Below are 27,500 nucleotides of genomic sequence, written 5' to 3' on the forward strand. Positions count from 1 at the left end.
TTATAAATATAGTCACGTTACAAACAACTAACCAACGCTGCGGGTCTGTATGGAAACAGTGTTACTCGAAATGGTTAAAAGTTAAATCAATTTGGTCATTCAGTGGCATTTTACTGCCATGTAAAGTAACTATTACGCTAGCCGCTAGCATTAGCCACAGTAGCCGACTACCCACAATGCATTACGTTATCCCAGCACCCGAACGACACGGCTGTAGAGCAGAATGGCTCTGCTGTAAAATCCTCATAGACGTTTTTAAAAAAAAAAGTTAAAACAGTGTAAAAAATGACACCGGAAGCGGAAGAAGCACCCATCAGGCATCATGGCAGCTAGAAATAAGGTGGATACTTTTTTCTTTTCTTTTTAGATTTTGGTGGCATCTCAGCACGTTGAACTGGCACCGTCACATACTGTACACCACGCTCACCACAGACTGTACGGGTTGTAGCCGCTGCGGCAGTGGGCCAATCACACGTCGCGTTAAATCGAATAACGTTGCGGTGATTGGCTGCGAGCAAAACCATCCAAATCGTTGTTGTTTTTTCTGTGTACAAAAAGGATGGAATGCAGGTATCGTTTGACCGGAGAAGTTTCAAGACTCACTTCCTGGGTTGTTTCCTGGGTTATTTCCGTCGATACCTCGGGGAGAGTCACAGGGTTTCTGTGCTGAGGCAAAGACATCAATATATTTAGTGAAGGAAAAGGGTCAAAGGGAAGCACTGTCAGTCAAACTGTCAAAGATGACTGTATGGTTCATGTACCCTACATATCAGTGTATTGTATACCTTAATGGTATGATGGAAATTCTTTTGACATCTAGGTGTCAGTATGTCTTCAGGCTTTTCAAAATGCGTGCGTTCGCCCGCACGCTTTCTCACTAGTGGTGAGAGGACAGGCCTCTCGGGCAGATAAGGTGCTTAGCACTGCAACTGCCGGCTGTGGTGGCAGTATCAGCAGTAGGCCTGGCTTCCAGGAGGGGGGGGGGGGGGGGGGGGTAGCAGCAGCAGAGGAGTTAGCATTAGCATTTTGCCCTGGGGGCTATTAAGACCCTTATGATGATGAGTTAGCGTCGGCGTTAAGCATGTGTCAGCCATAGAGCTCATCAGAGCGCCGCTACATCACACGCAGCAGCAGGGGGCAGCAGCACGGGGAGAGAGAGAGAGGGCAGACGGGGGAAACGCTGCACAAAATGTAAAAGAGAGGAGAGGAGCTGATGATGAGCAGACCCCACGCGGAGGTGAAGATGAGAAAACAGGGGGAGAAGAAGTGACGAGAGAGAGTGATTGGGGAGACGGGAGAGAATGACGGATTCTTTAATATTTTCTCTTAGGAGGAGATATTTGCTCCAGCAGCAGTGATAAAGTACAGACATGGCCCTCTGTAAATCAGAGGCTGTTCCTGACTCGGCGGCACCCCCCCCCCCCCCCCCCCCCCCCCCCCCCCTCCCTCCCTGCATTAAAGATCTCCAGTGACGTTGGCATATTGATGATAGTGGCCAGTAATAGATTGATATTCTCTAACTGTATTCCAGCGTGTTTAAGTGCTTTTCCATCATCGCCGGAGAGGGAAGTTAATGCTATCACGGATACTGATGGTAAACTTTAGTGGAGGTTCTGGAGCCGTGATGAGCGGAGCACTTTTACCAACTCCCTTCATAAATCAGCCGTTTTAGTGGTGGGAGAACGTATAAGTCATTTTTGTTGAGAACGCAGCCAGGCCATTATGCAAATATTTAGTGTTTTGCAATAAACCCCATAGATCTTTCAAAGTGTCCCAGAAATAGAAAGTTTGGGGAATTTGTCTTTAATGTCGATGATTAATATTTCATCACGCCCTATCAGGGGCTGGCCTATTTCTCAACACGCCACCGGGCGGTGTGTGTGTGTATGTGTTCGGCTCGGAGGCACTTATTCTGCTGCAGGTTTGCATTATTTGTGTTACATATACAGTAGATGGCATAACGTTAGTTATCCCTCTGTTTGTTTGCTTGTTTATGCATATATGCATTAACCTTGTGAGGCAGCTCTATATTCGCGAGATCACAATCTTGCCACGCTTCGAGCTATTGGATTAACCCATTGATACCTGATGCAGCATTTGCGTGTATATCTCTCATTTGTGTGTGTATCCCTTTAAGACTTAAAGGGATACACACACAAATGCTGCATCAGGTATCAATGGGTTAACTCCATCCCAGGAGTGGGCCCGACCAATCCGTATCCAGAGGCAGCTAGGGGCGGGATTTAGGCGTGACGATGACGAGAAGCGAGCCCCGAGATAGACGGTGATAGACAGGTGGTTCATCCAATCACATGCCAGGTTTTTTTTTTTTACGCGCCCGCCCCCTTTTCGAAACGGTTTCCTCAAGACGAGGTCCCAGATGGTTCTGTGTAACAAACCGTCTGGCAGCGATATGGGATGGCTCATATTGCAGTAATGTGGAAAAGCACACCCTCTGGTGGTCAGGCAAGACCTCCTTGGCCACCTTCCTGTTTCCCATCCTCACAAAGTCCTTATGATGAAGTTTCCTGTCACATCGCTCCCATTCCAGTCTGCCTCCTTGACTCCTCCCCCCCCCCCCCCCTGCCAAGATAGAGAGACCTAAAGGGTGGGCGTGTTGCCATGAGGTGCTTTATCAAGCCAACTGTACTCTGTGCCAATCAGAATCAAAGAGTTTGCCAGTGCCCCGCCTCCCCTCCTTTGTTCCAACAGTAGAGGTGGACGACACCAGCATGGAGGGCAGTTACCTGATCACAGCTGATTTGAGCCTGGTGTTTGACCACGGGCGTACACGCATTCATTATTGAGCAGGACGTCCCTGCAGTGATCTGCTATTGAACCAGGAAGAGTTAGAGTCAAAGTCGTATTCAGCTCATAAATCAGTGGGAGTTAGAGTCAAGGAGCGAAGGGGGGGGGGGGGCAACCTCCGCGTTTTCCTGGAGAGATTAAAAGAGATGAATGGGTGTCTGTTCGAAATCACAAAAGTCGTAAAACAATCGGTTATTGAGAAGGACACCGGCTCCCTGCTGCTGTATCAAACAGAGAGTCAGAAGGAGATTATTATCAGATGATGATGTAATGAGATGGATGAGAGGAGCATTGCTGGACCTGGTTGACACTCGAGCCTTTACCTTCATGCGTGCTGAGATAGACCCTGAAGGGCCCTCAGGAGCTGAAGAGCCGTCTCTGAGTGAGGAGTGTTGTGGATTCTGTTCTTATTTAATGCCACCTCCTCCACACCCCAAAGAAAATGCTTCTATTGAATTGGCAACGGGGAGTCCTTGAACCAAGCTACAGTAATAAACCACACAAACACACCACATCACAACCTGCCTACAGTAATAAACCACACAAACACACCACATCACAGCCTGTCTACAGTAATAAACCACACAAACACACCACATCACAGCCTGTCTACAGTAATAAACCACACAAACACACCACATCACAACCTGTCTACAGTAATAAACCACACAAACACACCACATCACAGCCTGCCTACAGTAATAAACCACACAAACACACCACATCACAGCCTGCCTACAGTAATAAACCACACAAACACACCACATCACAGCCTGCCTACAGTAATAAACCACACAAACACACCACATCACAACCTGCCTACAGTAATAAACCACACAAACACACCACATCACAGCCTGTCTACAGTAATAAACCACACAAACACACCACATCACAACCTGCCTACAGTAATAAACCACACAAACACACCACATCACAGCCTGTCTACAGTAATAAACCACACAAACACACCACATCACAGCCTGTCTACAGTAATAAACCACACAAACACACCACATCACAACCTGCCTACAGTAATAAACCACACAAACACACCACATCACAACCTGCCTACAGTAATAAACCACACAAACACACCACATCACAGCCTGTCTACAGTAATAAACCACACAAACACACCACATCACAGCCTGTCTACAGTAATAAACCACACAAACACACCACATCACAGCCTGTCTACAGTAATAAACCACACAAACACACCACATCACAACCTGCCTACAGTAATAAACCACACAAACACACCACATCACAACTTGCCTACAGTAATAAACCACACAAACACACCACATCACAGCCTGTCTACAGTAATAAACCACACAAACACACCACATCACAGCCTGCCTACAGTAATAAACCACACAAACACATCACATTACAGCCTGTCTACAGTAATAAACCACACAAACACACCACATCACAGCCTGCCTACAGTAATAAACCACACAAACACACCACATCACAGTCTGTCTACAGTAATAAACAACACAAACACACCACATCACAACCTGCCTACAGTAATAAACCACACAAACACACCACATCACAACCTGTCTACAGTAATACACCACACAAACACACCACATCACAGCCTGCCTACAGTAATAAACCACACAAACACACCACATCACAGCCTGCCTACAGTAATAAACCACACAAACACACGACATCACAGCCTGCCTACAGTAATAAACCACACAAACACACCACATCACAACCTGTCTACAGTAATAAACCACACAAACACACCACATCACAGCCTGTCTACAGTAATAAACCACACAAACACACCACATCACAACCTGTCTACAGTAATAAACCACACACACACACCACATCACAACCTGTCTACAGTAATAAACCACACAAACACACCACATCACAGCCTGCCTACAGTAATAAACCACACACACACACACACCACATCACAACCTGTCTACAGTAATAAACCACACAAACACACCACATCACAACCTGTCTACAGTAATAAACCACACAAACACACCACATCACAACCTGTCTACAGTAATAAACCACACAGACACACCACATCACAACCTGTCTACAGTAATAAACCACACAAACACACCACATCACAGCCTGCCTACAGTAATAAACCACACAAACACACCACATCACAACCTGCCTACAGTAATAAACCACACAAACACACCACATCACAACCTGTCTACAGTAATAAACCACACAAACACACCACATCACAACCTGTCTACAGTAATAAACCACACAAACACACCACATCACAGCCTGTCTACAGTAATAAACCACACAAACACACCACATCACAACACAACTTGCCTACAGTAATAAACCACACAAACACACCACATCACAGCCTGTCTACAGTAATAAACCACACAAACACACCACATCACAGCCTGCCTACAGTAATAAACCACACAAACACATCACATTACAGCCTGTCTACAGTAATAAACCACACAAACACACCACATCACAGCCTGCCTACAGTAATAAACCACACAAACACACCACATCACAGTCTGTCTACAGTAATAAACAACACAAACACACCACATCACAACCTGCCTACAGTAATAAACCACACAAACACACCACATCACAACCTGTCTACAGTAATACACCACACAAACACACCACATCACAGCCTGCCTACAGTAATAAACCACACAAACACACCACATCACAGCCTGCCTACAGTAATAAACCACACAAACACACCACATCACAGCCTGCCTACAGTAATAAACCACACAAACACACCACATCACAACCTGTCTACAGTAATAAACCACACAAACACACCACATCACAGCCTGTCTACAGTAATAAACCACACAAACACACCACATCACAACCTGTCTACAGTAATAAACCACACACACACACCACATCACAACCTGTCTACAGTAATAAACCACACAAACACACCACATCACAGCCTGCCTACAGTAATAAACCACACACACACACCACATCACAACCTGTCTACAGTAATAAACCACACAAACACACCACATCACAACCTGTCTACAGTAATAAACCACACAAACACACCACATCACAGCCTGCCTACAGTAATAAACCACACAAACACACCACATCACAACCTGCCTACAGTAATAAACCACACAAACACACCACATCACAACCTGTCTACAGTAATAAACCACACAAACACACCACATCACAACCTGCCTACAGTAATAAACCACACAAACACATCACATCACAACCTGTCTACAGTAATAAACCACACAAACACACCACATCACAGCCTGTCTACAGTAATAAACCACACAAACACACCACATCACAACCTGTCTACAGTAATAAACCACACAAACACACCACATCACAACCTGCCTACAGTAATAAACCACACAAACACACCACATCACAACCTGCCTACAGTAATAAACCACACAAACACAGCACATCACAACCTGTCTACAGTAATAAACCACACAAACACACCACATCACAGCCTGTCTACAGTAATAAACCACACAAACACAGCACATCACAACCTGTCTACAGTAATAAACCACACAAACACACCACATCACAGCCTGTCTACAGTAATAAACCACACAAACACACCACATCACAACCTGCCTACAGTAATAAACCACACAAACACACCACATCACAACCTGCCTACAGTAATAAACCACACAAACACAGCACATCACAACCTGCCTACAGTAATAAACCACACAAACACAGCACATCACAACCTGTCTACAGTAATAAACCACACAAACACACCACATCACAGCCTGCCTACAGTAATAAACCACACAAACACACCACATCACAGCCTGTCTACAGTAATAAACCACACAAACACACCACATCACAACCTGCCTACAGTAATAAACCACACAAACACACCACATCACAGCCTGTCTACAGTAATAAACCACACAAACACACCACATCACAGCCTGCCTACAGTAATAAACCACACAAACACACCACATCACAGCCTGTCTACAGTAATAAACCACACAAACACACCACATCACAGCCTGTCTACAGTAATAAACCACACAAACACACCACATCACAGCCTGTCTACAGTAATAAACCACACAAACACACCACATCACAACCTGTCTACAGTAATAAACCACACAAACACACCACATCACAGCCTGCCTACAGTAATAAACCACACAAACACACCACATCACAGTCTGCCTACAGTAATAAACCACACAAACACACCACATCACAGCCTGCCTACAGTAATAAACCACACAAACACACCACATCACAGCCTGCCTACAGTAATAAACCACACAAACACATCACATCACAACCTGTCTACAGTAATAAACCACACAAACACACCACATCACAGCCTGCCTACAGTACTATCAATGGGGGCCGTGCATCAAGACCACCTGGACTCGTCTGTTGTCTTAAGAATGTCATTGAGTCTCTGAACCGCCCCCTGATCTATCGGCTGCTGTGGGCTGCTGGCTGGTTGGATGTGTGGGTTGCTAGGCAGCAGGGGTATTATGGTCTGTCGGAGTGTTTGGTCTGGGGCTTTGCTCTTTGATATCCGACACTCACATAAGCGGCTCAGTGCCTGGTTCACGCCTGTTACCCGTGGCGACGCGGTGGCTGTGCGCCTGCTGCCGCCAGATGTGCGGCGATGACACGGCAACGACTCGACCCCCTGCTGTTGGTCACTAAGTGGGTGGGCTGGGCCACTAGGTGGGGCACTTCCGGGCGTGGCAGTATATAGTTGTTGGTGTCTGCTTCATCCCCTGAGCGCGGCGGGCAGCAGAACGGACACATGACAGACAGCAGCTCACTCCTCATCAGGCTTATCAGGACAAAGCACATGTGTTTGTACAGCGAGGGGACATCTCAAAGCCCCTCATACACACTCAAACAGCTGTTTCAAGCCCCCCCCCCCCCCCCCCCCACACACACACACACATACACAGGCTCCTCTCTGCTCACACACACACACACACACACACACACACACACACACACACACACCCTCTCCTGCCTTCTTGTCACTCTGGCTTTCAAAGGGATTGAATATTATTGCTCATCAAGCATGGGGGAATGTGGGAAAAGGCGGAAAACACATTGAGATTGGAACGTTGTGTGATGTGTTACTGTCTGTCTGTGTGTGTGTGTGTGTGTGTGTGTGTGTGTGATGTGTTACTGTCTGTCTGTCTGTGTGCGTGTCTGTGTGTGTGTGTGTGTGTGTGTGTGTGTGTTTGTGTGATGTGTTACTGTCTGTCTGTCTGTGTGCGTGTCTGTTTGTGTGTGTGTGTGTGTGTGTGTGTGATGTGTTACTGTCTGTCTGTCTGTGTGCGTGTCTGTGTGTGTGTGTGTTTGTGTGATGTGTTACTGTCTGTCTGTCTGTGTGCGTGTCTGTTTGTCTGTGTGTGTGTGTGTGTGTGTGTGATGTGTTACTGTCTGTCTGTCTGTGTGTGTGTGTGTGTGTGTGTGTGTGTGTGTTTGCCACTTGTTGATAGCACTCAGGAGCAGGGATAGAGTTGGATCATTACATTTGGTGCACCTGAAAAGCTGAAAGGAGGAAGAGCTGCTGTGTAAAGAAACACGAAAAAGAGTGATAGGCTCTTAGTGGCAGTTTGTAAAGATGATGGTCAAATGGCTTCTATGAGATCCCAGAAGGCCTCATCCACACAGTGGAAATACAGATATATAGAAGCACCATAAGTGTAAGTAAGTGTGGTAACATTTTACTCTCTCTGTCTCTCTCTCTCTCTCTCTCTCTCTCCCTCCCTCCATCAGTTTTCCGGTGAGGTCCCAGAGAACCGGGTGGACGTGGTGGTGGCTAACCTGACGGTGATCGACGCCGACCAGCCTCACTCGCCCAACTGGAACGCCATCTACAGGATCATCAGCGGAGACGCTTCTGGACACTTCACCATCCGCACGGACCCCATCTCCAACGACGGCATGGTCACCGTGGTGAAGGTAAGACGCGCCAGCACCGAACTACTGGCACATGCCCAGCTTGTGTCCCTCCTTAGGGTGAGAAGGTGTCTGGACGTTAGCTGCAGGTAATAGCGTGTCTGGACGTTAGCTGCAGGTAATAGCGTGTCTGGACGTTAGCTGCAGGTAATAGCGTGTCTGGACGTTAGCTGCAGGTAATAGCGTGTCTGGACGTTAGCTGCAGGTAATAGCGTGTCTGAACGTTAGCTGCAGGTAGCATGTCTGGACGTTAGCTGCAGGTAATAGCATGTCTGAACTAGGGATGTCAACGGTTAACCGTTAATCGATTAACCGTCTCTAACGTCGTTGTTCGGTTATTGCTGTCGGTCTATCAGTTAATATTAAAAAATATATATATATATATTAAAAAATTATGAATTAACCGATAGGTTAATCGATTATTAGCGTCGGTTAATCGAAAGTGAAATTAACCGAAAATTGACATCCCTAGTCTGAACGTTAGCTGCAGGTAATAGCATGTCTGGATGTTAGCTGCAGGTAATAGCGTGTCTGAACGTTAGCTGCATGTAATAGCATGTCTGGACGTTAGCTGCAGGTAATAGCGTGTCTGAACGTTAGCTGCAGGAAATAGCGTGTCTGGACGTTAGCTGCAGATAATAGCGTGTCTGGACGTTAGCTGCAGGTAATAGTGTGTCTGAACGTTAGCTGCAGGTAATAGCATGTCTGGACATTAGCTGCAGGTAATAGCGTGTCTGAACGTTAGCTGCAGGTAATAGCGTGTCTGGACGTTAGCTGCAGGTAATAGCGTGTCACGTTAGCTGCAGGTAATAGCATGTCTGGACGTTAGCTGCAGGTAATACCGTGTCACGTTAGCTGCAGGTAATAGCATGTCTGGACGTTAGCTGCAGGTAATAGCATGTCTGGACGTTAGCTGCAGGTAATAGCGTGTCTGGACGTTAGCTGCAGGTAATAGCGTGTCTGGACGTTAGCTGCAGGTAATAGCGTGTCTGAACGTTAGCTGCAGGTAATAGCGTGTCTGGACATTAGCTGCAGGTAATAGCGTGTCTGGACGTTAGCTGCAGGTAATAGCGTGTCTGGACGTTAGCTGCAGGTAATAGCGTGTCTGGACGTTAGCTGCAGGTAATAGCGTGTCTGGACGTTAGCTGCAGGTAATAGCGTGTCTGAACGTTAGCTGCAGGTAATAGCGTGTCTGGACGTTAGCTGCAGGTAATAGCATGTCAGCTCAGGACAGATTGGGCTCTTTGCCTTTCAAAGGCCCCTTTATGTCCACATGAGCGATCGGAGGCCGCCGCGTCCTTCAGAAGCAGCCACATGGTCTGGTCTCACACACACACACACACACACACACACACACACACACACACACACACACACAGACTGAAACACAATAGCTGGCCCAGACCATTGCAGCAAATTAGGTATTGATTTCTCAATTACAAAGGCGATGGTTTTTATGCACTCATAATGTTCTAGCCGCTGTGCTAAATGACAGCAACAACAAAGCCTGGTCTCATTACAAGCTGCTATGTTAGCGTTAGCGCTCACTTAGAGGTTGTTTAGTTCTTCAGCCCATTTACCTGAGGGGAAAAACACATCATGGCTAACAGTAAACACTATCCATATGAAAGTCAAATAGGCTTATATTCTCTGTGTGTGTACAAAAGGATTAAGGACATCGCAATGTTCTGATCTGCGCCTCGCGCCAAGACACTTTGTGCTCAGCAGCACTGTGAAGCATTCACACGTATTGTATGAACAGGTACATGTGTATATGTGTGTACATGTGTATATGTGTGTACATGTGTATTTGTGTGTACATGTGTATATGTGTGTACATGTGTATATGTGTGTACTATTTTGTGTGTACTCTTTGTATATCGTTCACCCTTGAATGGCTTGAATGTGCTTAGAACGTAGCACATTTTCTCGTGGAAATAACTTGTCATTGACGCGACCCAGCGGACCCCAGGGTATTCTGTCTCCGAGTCGCGCAAATCGGATCTCATATCCTACAATAATATTAAAAAAAAAAACACACAGCAATAACATCTCTCTATAATTCCCACAGCACCCGGAGCCCTGAGCATTGGCATTTGGAATCTCTTCATTATCTCTAGATGACTGCCTTTTTATAATCCATTCCTCTGCACTCGTCTCGCTCCCCTGATGTAAAATGCAGCAGGCGCGCTCTGAGCTCCTGTAGTGACTGACCCATGGGAGGCTATCAGGAAATCATCAAATAAGAAGACAGGGGGCCTCCTGGGAGGAACAGGGAATAGACTGTCTCAACGAGTCAACAGAATAGCTTCGACTTGCTCCGCGGGGGAAACGCTTACCAACCCCAGACAACTTGCGAGAGGTGAAACAGCCGAGGAGGAGGCTCCAGCTAGCGCGCTGTTCTCTGTTTCTACCAGCGCCGGGGTAGTAGAGAGACACATCGACGACGACTCACACTGACGTCTAAGGTGTGTGCAGCAGCAATCTCCCACCAGGGACTCGGGGAGACTCTGTAAACAAGGGCTGAGGTCTTCACCAGAACATGTCACACATTTAGACGAGTCCCCGGGGAAGCGCGCGAGACGCCATTCTCATTTTCGGAGAACGGTAATGATGGAGTCGGCACACACAAACGAGCGCGGTGCACAAACACACAAACACACTGACGCGCTCGCTCGGAAGCAGTCATTAAGATATGTAAATGATATGTAAATCGCGGGCTTATGATGAGCACGCGGGGGATGACGGAGGGGGGGGGGAGAGGAGAGGAGGGGGAGAAGCGAGCTGGAGAGACGGATTTCCACGGATTGAGAGACGCACGCGGGGCCGTAGAGAGAGAGGAGCACATGGAGAGCAGGGCCAGAGGAGAAGGAGACCGAGGGGCCGACAGGAAGTTAGAGTAAGGAAGGAACACATGAGGTCAAAGGGGGGAAGGAGAGGAGATGTAGAGCAGATGGAAGGATTTGATAGCTTCATGGGCAAAAGATGGAAGTCATGTTAGTGACCTCCCACCCCCTCTGGCTTCCCTCAGGGTGTGTGTGTGTCTGTGTGTGTGTGTGTGCGTGTGTGTGTATGTGTGTGTGTGCGTGCGTGCGTGTGTGTGCGTCCGTGCGTGCGTGTGTGTGTGTGTGTGTGTGTGTGTGTGCGTGTGTGTGTGTGTGTGCGTGTGTGTGTGCGTATATGTGTGTGTGCGTGCGTGCGTGTGTGTGTGCGTCCGTGCGTGCGTGTGTGTGTGTGTGTGTGTGTTTGAGTCTGCCTACAGCTATACAGTGGACCTCCCTGTGCTCTGAATACCACTGGCTGTTGATCAAAGAGCCTTGAGCGTGGTCAGCCTGTAAATGGGATCCCGGTGCACCATAGGGTCACGCACACAAACACACACACACGTGTGTTTCCATTCAATCACTCACGCACACACAACACAGGCATGTTGTAACACCAGACTACACACTGGTGCGCACGCGCACACACACACACACACACACACAAGCTTGTCTACTCCAATGCCCTCGTCAACCAAGCTGCGTGATTTCAAAGGCTGGTTTTATATGGACGCCATGCTGCCACACTGTCCTCTGATAACAACACAAAGACGATGCAACATACAGATGTGCTCAAAGTCGTTATCGTCAGCATCACAAGCAGCCTGCAGGCAGGTAAACATCAGCTGCCTATCTAGGCGCGTGCCAGCAGCACTACCTACACGCAGCATGTTTGTTCTTTCCTTTACTTCCTGTTGTCATTTGAACCTGATCGTGTCGTCTTCATTAGGAGAGCACAGAGCTGTCACTTTGGTTTAGGCTCAGCCAACAGAACCCCCTGCAGACCACACACTCGCACACACACTCACACACACTCGCACTCACACACACACTCGCACGCACAAACACGCACTCGCACGCACTCGCACACACACACACACACACTCGCACTCGCACTCGCACACACACACACACACTCGCGCACACACAACACACACTCGCACTCGCACACACACTCGCACTCGCACTCGCACACACACACACGCGCACACACACACACACACACACACACACACACACACACACACACACACACACACACACAAATACAAGCACAAGGTAGAGCCATGACAGCACCCTATGAATAGCCTAAGCCCTGCTGCCTCTTCTCAGCGTGAATGTGTGTGTGTGTGTGTGTGTGTGTGTGTGTACAGTGTGTGTGTACAGTGTGTGTGTGTGTACAGTGTGTGTGTACAGTGTGTGTGTGTGTGTGGGGGGGGGGGGCGTCCCTTGGTCGTCAAACTTTAGAGATAAAATTCGGCCCGATTCATCTAAGCAGGGCTCTCAGCAGCGCATCTCTCCATTGATCATGTGCTTTATCAGCAGCGAGGCTGATGGCAGCTTCAGCCGGCCACAGCAGCACAGAGAGGAGAAGTGATGACAGGGACTTTCACACTGGAATCACCATCACATGTAGTTGCTAGTTGTTTGGATCCACTTAAAAAAGTTTTACCCGACAATTCGAGAAAAAACTTTATCCTCCTCTGTGACGAACGCAGCATCATGTATATGAACGTTTCTTTTAGACTGTGGGAGGAGGAAACCCACGCAAACACGGGGAAAACGTGCAAACGGGAGATTCGAACCCGCAACCTTCTTGCTGTGAGGCAATAGTGCTAACCACTGAGCCACCTGTGCCGCCGATGATGGAACAGAATTGTCTATATTGCAGTGTTCAATTTATACTAGAGGATTTGTGTGCAATAATGCTGACAGACACAACGCTGCATTTGAGTGCTTACTTAACAGAAGGACTGAAAGCAGGTTTTAAAAGTTTTTACCGCTTCTCTGGCTCTTTCTCCCTCGCTCGCTGCAGCCGGTAGACTTTGAGATGAACCGTGCCTTCATGCTGACGGTGGTGGTGTCTAACCAGGCCCACCTGGCCAGTGGCATCCAGTCGTCCCTGCAGTCCACGGCCGGGGTCACCATCTCCGTCCAGGACGTCAACGAGCCACCTTACTTCCCCACCAACCCCAAACACATCCGCTTTGAGGAGGGCGTCCCGGCCGGCACCAGCCTCGCCACCTTCTCAGCCTCCGACCCAGACCGGCTACAGATGCAGCAGATCATCAGGTACTGAGTGACCTTTGAACTCATTGTTCAACTAACCTCTCTTTGTCTAATGACATTTGATAATTGCATTCTGGTCAGTCATTACCTCCACCACTATGGAGGTTATGTTCTCAGTGCCGTTTGTCTTGTCTGTGAGCAGGATTATGTTCAATCTACTGGGTTGGATTTTCATGAAACTTGGTGGAAAGGTGCAGCACGGGCCAAGGAAGAACCCATCACATTTTGGCGTGGCTCCGATCCGATTTCGGGTCAAGCAAGGGGGCGGGGCTATGGAAAAGGGGCTGTAGCTAGGGATAGGAAGGTCGTACAGAGGTGTGGTTCTAGAGGTCACTCACTAGGTTTATGTGGGTGGTGGGAGGAAAGGGGCGGGGTTAGGGGGAGTAGGGGGAGTGGCTCGGGGGGTATGAGTGGGTGAGAGTTAGGGTTCTGATCCGATCTGACAAAAAAAAGAAAAAAGGCTTATCATAGCAGAGTAGGAGTATTGGCCTTGGCGCAGGTGTGCACTCTCTGAGTGCACTTCTGGTTGGACCTGGAACAACATGGTCCAATTGAACTTTAAATCCCAGCTAGTTGCTTTGTAAGTACATACTGTACCTGGCTCTTTATGCACCGGCAGCACTAAAATGCCTCCTGGGCGGGTTCCATCTCAGTAGTTAGGGGTCATAGTTCAGGGATGGAGCTATATTTTGGCGTTGCCTGTCCTCTCACAGTCTCTTACTGTGCAAAGTTTATCTGCCAGCGCACAACTACTCTGCAGGTGAGGAGGGTAACAGGGTTAATAGAAGCCACACGCCTCTGGCGTCATCAGAGCTGTGTGTGCATTCTATAGGTAGTGTGAGCACATGCATGCAGAGAGAGAGAGAGAGAGAGAGAGAGGGAGAGAGAGAGGTAGGAAGAGAGAGAGGGAGAGAGAGAGAGGTAGGAAGAGAGAGAGAGAGAGAGAGAGCACAGCTGGCCTGAGCCCAGAGTCCTGACACAGCATTCTGTCCACCTGCAGTGCTCTGGCTCTGTGCTAAAGGCTCTGTAGCTTTTACATGTAAAGCCACCTTTTAAGTGAGCAGCTGGCCTTCCTTTAGTCCTGCTGTCAGGTGACAGGAGGGCCGCTCACACTAGGCATGGGTCGGTTTGAAAATTTTGAAACCAGTTCGATATTCCCCAAAAAACCGTATATCAAACCGGTATATCAAATTTTACAATTTATTTTATTTTTTATTTTTTATTTTTTTTAGTGTAGCCCATAAATGACTGTAATGCGACTGCAGTTGGTGGCGATAATGCACCTCTAAAGCTGCGTTCACACCGACCTATTCAAGTTTTTCGCTGGCATCAAGTTTACATACAAAGTCAATGCAAACGAGCGATTGAGCGTATATTCGCCCGGGAGAAAAATCGCTGGGCATCCGAGCGACAGAGACAGAGCGACAGGGAGAAAATACGCTCGTCGCCCGAGATGAAATACGCTGGCATCAGTCGCTCGCTGTTCAACGCTGATTGGCTGCCGTGTGAGAGCGAGTCAAGGATCACACTGGCTTGGAACAAACCGCTGGTTTATTGTGTGGCAACAAACCGCATTGACAGGCTGACAGCTGACATGAAGTGAAGTCTGTACTACCGGTATAGACCAAATCAGCGGGATGTTTACATTTACGTCCGGGTACCCCTGGGTCCACACATTATAATGGCGGTGAACGGCACAAACTGACGTGTTGAAGACAAAAACAGACAAAGAAGACAAAAATGGTTCGTCCGTGTTGTGTTGTTGTTTAATATCATTCATAACAACACTTTCACTAACGTTAGTGGAGACCAGACTAGCTTATTTACCTGTTGGACCAGACCAGAGTAGACTTGACGCTAAATTAAATTAACGTGGCGTCGGTAGCTCTGTCTGTAACGTTAACGAGTCTGCTCTCGCCGAGAAGAGCCTGGTGACGCGAGGTTACGAGTCTGCAAAAAAACAGCGAGTTTGACAGACAAACAAACATTATTAGCTAGCTAACACTACATAAAACAAACACAGAAGAAAGGCTAGATACGTCGGACAAGCATGTTTACCAACCGTTTAACCATTTAAATTGAAAGTAGTCGGCCGAAAACAACGAGAGGGTTTGACAGCATTTATTTGACAACACGCACATTTAAACCTGCCGCCTTCCCCAAGTGGTACCCGGAAGTAAATTTGTTTACATGGTGACGTCACGGTGATTTGGTCTATAGAGCTCGCATTAGGAGCACGCTGATAGGCTTAGCTTGTAAACAACTACGGTGGCTCGTAGTGGACAAATATCATGACATTGCGTAACGTTATAGCCCCCAGATGTCCGTCAATTATTGTGCCTATTGATGAGCGATTTAAACAGAGCGACACAGCGATTCCAAAGGGTTCAGTCGAGCGACAGAGAGAGAAATAAATATCTCGGTGTGAACACAGCTTAAGCTGGTATGCCAACCAGCACTAACACTGAATAAAAATAAGCAGAACCACTGTTTTTAACCACTGTTTGTAACAACACACTGTTTTTATTTCTCATAACTATTCAGCTTAACTTTTCTTCAAACATCAACATAATAAACAAAATAAGACTTTTGCCTACTAGTGCAACTTGAGAAGAGGCTAATATGAAAAATAGTGCAATCAGAATGGATCGGCACTATTTTTTTATATATATAAAAAAAAACGATTCGCACGTGATCAAACCGGTTTGGGCTTGTACACCGAACCGAATCGGTAAAACCGGAAATGGACCCATGCCTAGCTCACACACCCAGACATGCGATCTATGAAGCAGTCGGCTCAGTATCGACGCTGCAAAAGAGACGAAAAGAGGCTTTAGATTACGATGGCTCAGACGCAGGAACACGCGTGCATCATCATCTCTACACACACCTGTTCTCAGCACTGGGAGTGTTTAGTGTGATTGGCTGTATGGCGTCACGTGACTGCACGGTACAGTATGACACGTGCGGCGCGCGCTATGCTAATTGAGCTGGTATTAACGCTCTCTGACATTAATACCACCTCTTTCCAGCCCCTCACACTCCACCAGCCTCTCCTCTGCCTTTTCTCTGGGGAAAAGATCTAAACACATTTGCCAGCTAATTTAACAGCAAATGAGAGTAAATTGGGTGTACATTATAATTTAGGAAGGCGCCAAAATCGCCAGCTGTGCGCTCTCTCTCTCTCTCTCCATCTCTCTCTCTCTCTCTCTCTCCATCTCTCTCTCCATCTCTCTCTCTCTCTCTCTCTCTCCATCTCTCTCTCTCTCTCTCTCTCCATCTCTCTCTCCATCTCTCTCTCTCTCTCTCTCCATCTCTCTCTCTCTCTCTCTCCATCTCTCTCTCTCTCTCTCTCTCTCTCCATCTCTCTCTCTCTCTCTCTCTCTCTCTCTCCATCTCTCTCTCCATCTCTCTCTCTCTCTCTCTCTCTCTCTCCATCTCTCTCTCTCTCCATCTCTCTCTCTCTCTCTCTCTCCATCTCTCTCTCTCGCTCTCTCTCTCTCGCTCTCTATCTCCCTGTATCTCTATCTTGATCTCTCCCTGCTAAATTCACGTTCACCTCTCTCGCCCCCCCCCCCCCCTCTCTCTGTTTTCCAAGACCACTTTGAGACTGCAGTACATATCAGAAATGTGTTGGTCTCGCATAAGCATACCGTGTTCTGTCATGGTCCCCTTCACACGAACACACACACACACACACACACACACACACGAACACACACACACACACACACACACACACACACACACACACACACACACACACACACACACACGAACACACACACACACACACACACACACACACACACACACGAACACACACACATCAAAACCTCCTTATTCTGCTCTCATCTGGATAGGATCTCGGTCTGCTTTGCATCAGTTGCGTGAAAGGTATCTACTCTGGACTGTTATGAGAGGACAGTCATCACACAGCTGTTCCCTTCACATCATCTTCTGGATTCTCATTATTTCGAAGAAATGCATTCAGGTGAGATGAGATCATCGTGCGCTCATTCCTGCCACTCGGCGAAAAGACGCTCTTTCACGTCCATCTTCACACGGTCTCCATGTGCACACGACCCGCCCCCCATCCATCATACAGTCACATGACACATGACGTCCTGGTAGTTGGAGGAGGCATTTAGCTTTGACACAACATCGTAATTTATGTAATTTATGGGGCTACTTCTTTGCATATGACAAAGAGCTATACGTCATAAAGGTAAATGGACGGCTGTGGCAGAGAGGAGAGCCATGAAGGTGGAGAGTCAGGTGGAGCTGAGGGACTATGGGGGGTGTTGTCAGGACAGGAGCTGAGTCCAGGTCAAGGTGTGAGCTTTGACAGGTGCTCCTCAGAGGAGGGACTGACTGACTGACTGACAGGTGCTCATCAGAGGAGGTAGGGACAGACTGACTGACTGACTGACTGACTGACTGACTGACAGGGTCCTGTTGGGGTTGGGGGGAGATTGGGGGTGAGTAAGGTATCATGCATCAGCTGTCAGACAGAGAGCAGTAAGGTCGGGGGTCGGCGGAGTCGGGACACGGGATTGGAGACACCGGCATAAATGATGACCCAAAGCGCCTCGGCTGAGCTGGAGACATGATGCATTTTTCATCCTCAGGGTCACAGGGTTTGAAAAATAAATGTCATACCTCTCCCTCCTGCTCGCTAAGATCACTAACCTGCCAGGCCTGATCACACACCTAGCTATACACACACACACACACACACACACACACACACACACACACACACACACACACACACACACACACACACACACACACACACACACACACACACTGCCAGGCCTAATCACACACCTAGCCATACACACACACACACACACACACACACACACACACACACTGCCAGGCCTAATCACACACCTAGCCATACACACACACACTGCCAGGCCTAATCACACACCTAGCTATACACACACACACACTGCCAGGCCTAATCACACACCTAGCTATACACACACACACACTGCCAGGCCTAATCACACACCTAGCTATACACACACACACTGCCAGGCCTAATCACACACCTAGCCATACACACACACACACTGCCAGGCCTAATCACACACCTAGCCATACACACACACACACTGCCAGGCCTAATCACACACCTAGCCATACACACACACACACACTGCCAGGCCTAATCACACACCTAGCTATACACACACACACACTGCCAGGCCTAATCACACACCTAGCTATACACACACACACACACTGCCAGGCCTAATCACACACCTAGCCATACACACACACACACTGCCAGGCCTAATCACACACCTAGCTATACACACACACACACTGCCAGGCCTAATCACACACCTAGCCATACACACACACACTGCCAGGCCTAATCACACACCTAGCTATACACACACACACACTGCCAGGCCTAATCACACACCTAGCCATACACACACACACTGCCAGGCCTAATCACACACCTAGCCATACACACACACACACACACACACACACACACACACACACACACACACACACACACACACACACACACACACACACTGCCAGGCCTAATCACACACCTAGCTATACACACACACACTGTCAGGCCTAATCACACACCTAGCCATACACACACACACACACACACACACACACACACACACACACACACACACACACACACACACACACACACACACACACTGCCAGGCCTAATCACACACCTAGCTATACACACACACACTGTCAGGCCTAATCACACACCTAGCTATACACACACACACACACACACACACACACACACACACACACACACACACACACACACACACACACACACACACACACACACACACACTGCCAGGCCTAATCACACACCTAGCCATACACACACACACACACACACACACACACACACACACACACACACTCACACACACACACACACTGCCAGGCCTAATCACACACCTAGCCATACACACACACACACTGCCAGGCCTAATCACACACCTAGCCATACACACACACACACTGCCAGGCCTAATCACACACCTAGCTATACACACACACACTGCCAGGCCTAATCACACACTTAGCCATACACACACACACACACACACACACACACACACACACACACACACACACACACACACACACACACACACACACACACACACACACACACACACACACACTGCCAGGCCTAATCACACACCTAGCTATACACACACACACTGTCAGGCCTAATCACACACCTAGCCATACACACACACACACACACACACACACACACACACACTGCCAGGCCTAATCACACACCTAGCTATACACACACACACTGTCAGGCCTAATCACACACCTAGCTATACACACACACACACACACACACACACACACACACACACACACACACACACACTGCCAGGCCTAATCACACACCTAGCCATACACACACACACACACACACACACACACACACACACACACACACTGCCAGGCCTAATCACACACCTAGCCATACACACACACACACTGCCAGGCCTAATCACACACCTAGCCATACACGCACACACACTGCCAGGCCTAATCACACACCTAGCTATACACACACACACACACTGCCAGGCCTAATCACACACCTAGCTATACACACACACACACTGCCAGGCCTAATCACACACCTAGCCATACACACACACACACTGCCAGGCCTAATCACACACCTAGCTATACACTCACACACTGCCAGGCCTAATCACACACCTAGCTATACACACACACACACTGCCAGGCCTAATCACACACCTAGCTATACACTCACACACTGCCAGGCCTAATCACACACCTAGCTATACACTCACACACTGCCAGGCCTAATCACACACCTAGCTATACACACACACACTGCCAGGCCTAATCACACACCTAGCCATACACACACACACACTGCCAGGCCTAATCACACACCTAGCCATACACACAAACCAACCACCTCCTATTACGAGGGGAGCTTGCGCCTGGAGGAGTGCTCGGGGAGGCACTGGAAAGACGACGCAGGAAGGAAGTCAAACTTTCACTCAAAGTCTAACATTTTAACCAGATTTTTCCTCCCAAAAAGGAATCGGGGTAAACAAGACTGTTTACCTTTCCAAGGAAATGGAAAGTGGCAGAGCGCTTCATTAAAAAGTGAGCGATGGGGAGTGCCAGTTGCCCGCAGCAGTGTTGTTGTTGTTGTTGTTGACAGTTGGGATTTGTAAACAAAAACATTGGGGGTACTTCTGAGGCGTTGCTCCCTCTAATGGCCAGAGGATGCGCTATCGTTTAATTGAATGCCATCGGAAAAACCTGATCCCCACAGCGCGGGATTTAATTAAGAGGAAATGGGCATTTGGAGCAAACCAGCGAGATTGAGATCGGCGTTCAATATCCCGCTGAGCTGCCCTTAACCTTAACTTAGTTTCTCTTCTTTCTCCTTAAGAAAATGAGTCATTATGGGATGGATTGTCTTCTCAGCGCGCTGGAAATTGCCTCGGCTGGAAGGATCATTGTGGACTTCATTCTGCTCATAGAAGCTTTATTACGTCTGCATTCAGGACTGTTTAGGAGACTTAATTAAAGTGTGACTTTTATCATCGGGCCGTGTTATCATGCAGGGGACCCGGGGAAGAATAGACTCCGGCCGTCTTTCATAGACTATAATGGAGGTAAGGAGAGAGAGAGAGAGAGAGAGAGAGAGAGAGAGAGAGAGAGAGAGAGAGAGAGAGAGGGGTCTTTCTTCTCCTAAATCTCTACTCCCTCTATTCTCTCTCTCTCTCTCTCTCTCTCTCTCTCTCTCTCTCTCTCTCTCTCTCCCCCTCTCTCTCTCTCTCTCCCTCTATTCTCTCTCCCCCCCTCTCTCTCTCTCTCTCCCTCTATTCTCTCTCTGTCTCTCTCTCTCTCTCTCTCTCTCTCTCTCTCTCTCTCTCCCCAGGGTTTTGGTTCCACTCAGTGAGAAGAGCTCAGGCTTGTCTGCCCTCCACTGGAGAGACAGAGAACAGCTTCCTCCCACCCCAGATAGACAGGGTCTAGTTTGGCAAAGTCAAAAGGGATCCAGGCGAACAAAACCCACCGTAGCACTGGCCCTGGCACTGGCCCTGGCCCTGGCCCTGGCACTGGCCCTGGCCCTGGCACTGGCCCTCACCCTTTTATCCGGGAAAGCCCCCTCCCCACCCCACTGTGCTGGACACACTCCAGCCCCCTGGTGGTGATCTCACAGTCTGCCAGCCAGTGGTCTCAGCGCGCCTGTGTGGAAAAAAACATTCCGGAGCGCGGGAATGTCATTTCTCTGATCCCTGGGATCATGATGCCTGCTGGGATCATGCCCCACTGCCTGCTGGGAAAATCCCACCTCCCTCTCTGCAGGGGAGAGGAGATGATACGCTCCGTGCACCACCCGCCCCCCTCCTCCATATACCTCCACCCTTCCCTCCAGTCAAGGCTTCCACTTTCCGCCCCGTAGCCAGAAATACACGTGCATTATTTAATCCTACATGAATACACAAGAGGGCTGTTTACACTGACAGTCTACAGCTGATTATCAAAACACTAAAGCAAGCCTGAGGTCAACCTCATTTCAACTTGGACGGCTTTAAGAGGTGAGAGTATATGTCAACGTAATGACTCCGCTCCGCGGCTCCAACTGACTTTGAGCAAATTAAATCGATGTGGAAAAAAAACCTGGTCGCCCGAGGCCAAAGGTGTCGTCAGAGCACGGATGATGTTGCACAATATAGAGGAAAAGCCAGATTGCAGCCCGGTGGCGGGCGATGAACCCGCGGAAACACGGAGGAGGAGGATGAGAAGATAAGGACAGGGCTGAGGAAATGTATGAATAGCAAAGCACAGGAAGATGAGGTGAGGCGCCAACGGGTTGGCAGAGATCAGATGGAATTGAAAAATGCCGAGCGAGCCCAAAGCGGCAGAGCCTGCGAAACAGCCACACAGATACATCAGAGCGAGATTGGGGTTAAATCCTCCAGATGATACCTAGTTCCTCTCCTGCTCTGCTTCTCGCGTGGTGCCTCCACCCGCTACCACCTCCACCCTCTACCACACATCCACTCTGTTTGACGAACAGTACCTACTGAAATCCTATCAACCCCCACGCCCCCCCGCCCAGCCACCCACAGCCTCAATGCATAGGCAATGCAAACAGACTCACTTGAATCTGTCCATGTAACACACACATATACACACCCTGATACACACATATATGTAAGGGATAATGTATTGTGAGCCGGTGATTACTGGCGAAATAATGACCGACAGGTGAATGATTGAGCCCGACGTGCAGCGGAGGGCTTAATCATTCACCTGAAGGTCATTATTTCCAGTAATCACCGGCTCACAATACATTATCCCGCTTAGAACACGGCCTACAACTAAATTATTTCAGTAATCTGACAAAAATAATTATTCAAATAGATTTTTTAATAGCGTTTTCAACGACAAAGGGGTTTCATATTGGCACACAAGACACCACAGCTGCAACTGGTTGGCCTAATTAGTAGTGTCTGCAGACAAAATGCTCTTATCAACTGATTAATCCAGGTGTGGCAGAGCAGCGGTCGGTTGTCGAGAAATAATGACCGGTGAATCTTGTTGATTGACCAATCAGAATCGAGTATTCAAGAGAGCCGTGTTCTAAACACACATATATATACACACCCTGATAGATACACACATATATACACACCCTGATAGATACACGCATATATACACACCCTGATAGATACACACCCTGATACACACAGTTGCAGTAGTGCTTAACTGGGGAGGTAATTGAGTTGAACGCCTGCTACAGGGGAGTGGAGCTGCAGCTCTGGAGGAAAAGTCGATGAAGAATTTAACGGTGTGAAGGTCAGGCTGCTGTGAGTTTTGTGGCCATGTGCGTGTGAAGCACCACGCTTGGAAGAAAATGTAACTTAACTGAGAACTTTCCCGTCTGTCTGTCTGTCTGTCTGCCCCCTGTGTGTGTTTTAGGTATTCTAAACTGAACGACCCGTCTGTCTGTCTGTCTCCTGTGTGTGTTTTAGGTATTCTAAACTGAACGACCCGGCCGACTGGCTGTCCATCAACAGAACCAACGGTCAGATCGTGACCACGGCGACCCTCGACCGAGAGTCTGTCTATGTGAAGAACAATATCTACGAAGCCACATTCCTGGCAACAGACAATGGTAAGAGGCTCTTTTTGAATAAGAGGGGAAATCAAATGAAGCCGTTCAATATTACATTTTCTTATCCGTCTTTTTTCCACGGAGCTTTTGTCCTTCCTCCCACACATCTATTAAAGTCCATCCACAGTTAATTAAACTGCACAAGAACTGAAGGTAAGAATGAATCATGTCAAAAACATTTGGTTTCTACACACACACACACACACACACACACACACACACACACACACACACACACATATATATACATATATTTATACATATACATATATATATATACATGCATACAGTGTGTAAAATATATATATATATATATATATATATATATATATATATATATATATATATATATATATATATATATATATATATATCACACATGTAAAAAAAAATCACATATATATATATATAGAAAAAGCATGCTTCAGTCTTCTCATTTGCTGATAACAAAGACTAATGTGTACTGAACATATTTTACATATTTGTTTTAGATTATGGAGACATTTTGTGAGTAATCACATCCCCCCCCGCGCGCGCTGAGGGTTTTGATGCGGTTTACCACAGTGACTTGCATTTGATTACAGGAGAGAAATATCACCCTGACCATCAGGATTTATATCAGAAAGTTGGCTGGTCTTTCACAAAATAACGCATGACATTTATCTACAAGCTCCACTTTAGAAGCTCTCCTTGTGTCTTTCTTACATTTCTACTCTCTTTCAATTCCAGTGATGATAGTGCCGGATCACACGACTGGTCACTTTTAAATAACCCACACATCAATTCTGAACTTGGCAAGACCGGTTTCTGGGTCTGCTATTATGCACCAAAATGGAAATTGGAGCAGCAAACCCCAAAGCACTTTGAAGAGAGTATCTCACATTTTCTATAATGTGTGTGATTGCTTCGATAATTTACGATGTCATCATTATGTCCTGGGCTTGTGGCTGGAAGGTTGGTGGTTCAAATCCCCAGACTGGCTGGAAACATTTGGTGGGAAAAGGGAATGAGCAGCTCTTCCCCCTCCCTCAACAAGTCCCTTGAAAGGAACTGTGTGAATGTTTAGTGGGGGGGGTGGACAAGATCAAGGGGTCAGCGCTCCAACTTCCCCTAGATAAGATAAAGGTTCAGATTAATACATGTTGCCCACTGTGTTTGACAGCATTATATTCTTTATGTTTTTGGATATTTTTTGCCCGGACTCAGGAGAGCCGACCTAGAAGAGCCTCAAGGGCTTACAGACTCACTGACTCACTCACTCACTGACTCACTCACTCACTGACTCACTCACTGAGTCACTCACTGACTGACTGACTGACTGACTCACTCACTCACTCACTCACTCACTCACTGACTCACTCACTCACTCAGAGAGAGGAGATGATCGATAAAGTATGTGGACTTTGTTTAAAAACAGTGTCAACACAACTAAAGCTCACCTAAAGTAACTCTCTCATCTATTGTTCCCAGTTGGGAAAAAAGCAGTTGGAGATCTTCACACAGAAGTGAAGGTTGTTTTTTTTACCTTTATTTTACCAGCTAGTCACTTGAGATCAATGATCTCTTTTTCAAGTGACCCTTGTTCATGGAGAAGTGCAGCTGGGTTAGAGATGGCATTCCATACAGCTGGTCTCCCCTCCCCTCCCCTCCCCTCCCACACTCATAGAAATATCAGACCACCAATTTCAGAGAATACATGATTAGAAATGTGGGTGTTGATGTGAGTTTGCCCGTGTGCGTTTGGGGACACCTGTTTGGCTTGACTGACGCTGTGTGAGAGAGAGAGCACGATGTGGCACCTCCTGTGTTGTTTGTGTTGAGAAAGGCATCGGGGACCGGATTAGATGTCACATACAGTGTATTGGTGGTGACACACTGCCATCCTTAAGACTTCACAAACATTCCACTTTCTCTCTCTCTCATCCACACTTTTACTCCCTGTTGTTATGTTCCTGTCATTATATACCCTTCTTTATTATTTCAATAACTTTGCCTTCTTTCTCTGAAGTGCCTTGGCCCCTCAGAAACCTATTAGCCCATAAACCAGGTCAGGCACCTGTCTTCCCCTCTTAAGTTCCCACAACTAAGACCCAGTGCTATGGAGGGTTGTGGTTGTGACTGTCTGTCTGACCTCCAAAGGCATCCTCAGCATTCTTTTCATTATCATGAGAATGCTGTGAACATCGTTACAGACTGTAGATTTGTGGAGATGGTGTATGGAGGAGGGAGCTTGGTCTTCCGCCTCACACTGCACACGGCCTGCTAGACAGGCCTGCTACCACTAGGTTTGGCTGATTTCACTACACAACCACTAGGTTTGGCTGATTTCACTGCACAGTTTAGACAGACCTGCTACCACTAGGTTTGGCTGATTTCACTACACAACCACTAGGTTTGGCTGATTTCACTGCACAGTTTAGACAGACCTGCTGCCACTAGGTTTGGCTGATTTCACTGGACAGTTTAGACAGTCCTGCTACCACTAGGTTTAGCTGATTTCACTGGACAGTGTAGACAGGCCTGCTACCACTAGGTTTGGCTGATTTCACTGGACAGTTTAGACAGTCCTGCTACCGCTAGGTTTGGCTGATTTCACTGGACAGTGTAGACAGGCCTGCTACCACTAGGTTTGGCTGATTTCACTGGACAGTTTAGACAGTCCTGCTACCACTAGGTTTGGCTGATTTCACTACACAGTTTAGACAGTCCTGCTACCACTAGGTTTGGCTGATTTCACTGGACAGTTTAGACAGGCCTGCTACCACTAGGTTTGGCTGATTTCACTACACAGTTTAGACAGTCCTGTTACCACTAGGTTTGGCTGATTTCACTGCACAGTTTAGACAGTCCTGCTACCACTAGGTTTGGCTGATTTCACTGGACAGTTTAGACAGTCCTGCTACCACTAGGTTTGGCTGATTTCAGAATGGTGGCAGGATCAAAAGATGGGAAGCCAGCAGTTCAAGGAGATGTGTGTGTGTGTGCGTGCGTGTGTGTGTGTGTGTGTGTGTGTGTGTGTGTGTGTGTGTGTGTGTGTGTGTGTGTGTGTGTGCGCGCGTGTGTGTGCTTGTGTGTGTGTGTGTGTGTGTGTGTGCGTGCGTGCGTGTCTGCATCAGACCGACTATGTGGGTGTTGCTGGAGTGCCAGCCGTCAGTATGTGAGAGGGATTATGGTAAGAAGTGCTGGGGTGGTGTGAGACTGTGAGACTGGTAGGATGGGGGCGGGGCACAGAGAGGCGGAGACTGCATGGTAGGATGGGGGCGGGGCACAGAGAGGCGGAGACTGCATGGTAGGATGGGGGCGGGGCATCGAGAGGCGGAGACCGCATGATGGAAAGTGCCCTCATATAGCCTCCATAT

The 27,500-nt window shown here is 47.8% G+C and overlaps 1 protein-coding gene across 1 annotated transcript in view; it reads left to right on the forward strand.

The window, feature by feature from the left end:
• Positions 1-27,500, forward strand: part of LOC310781349 (cadherin-4-like) — a gene marked incomplete at both ends in the record, with an annotated part of 346,500 nt that overhangs the window by 305,445 nt on the left and 13,555 nt on the right. Inside the window, 3 exons of the mRNA XM_083641961.1 lie at positions 8,623-8,808; positions 13,663-13,919; positions 23,999-24,141. Of these exons, the coding sequence (XP_083498087.1) occupies positions 8,623-8,808; positions 13,663-13,919; positions 23,999-24,141 (586 nt within the window). The remainder of the gene's footprint in view (positions 1-8,622; positions 8,809-13,662; positions 13,920-23,998; positions 24,142-27,500) is intronic.

Source organism: Poromitra crassiceps, assembly GCF_964638095.1.
Source record: "Poromitra crassiceps genome assembly, chromosome: 8".
Classification (NCBI taxonomy): Eukaryota; Metazoa; Chordata; class Actinopteri; order Beryciformes; family Melamphaidae; genus Poromitra; species Poromitra crassiceps.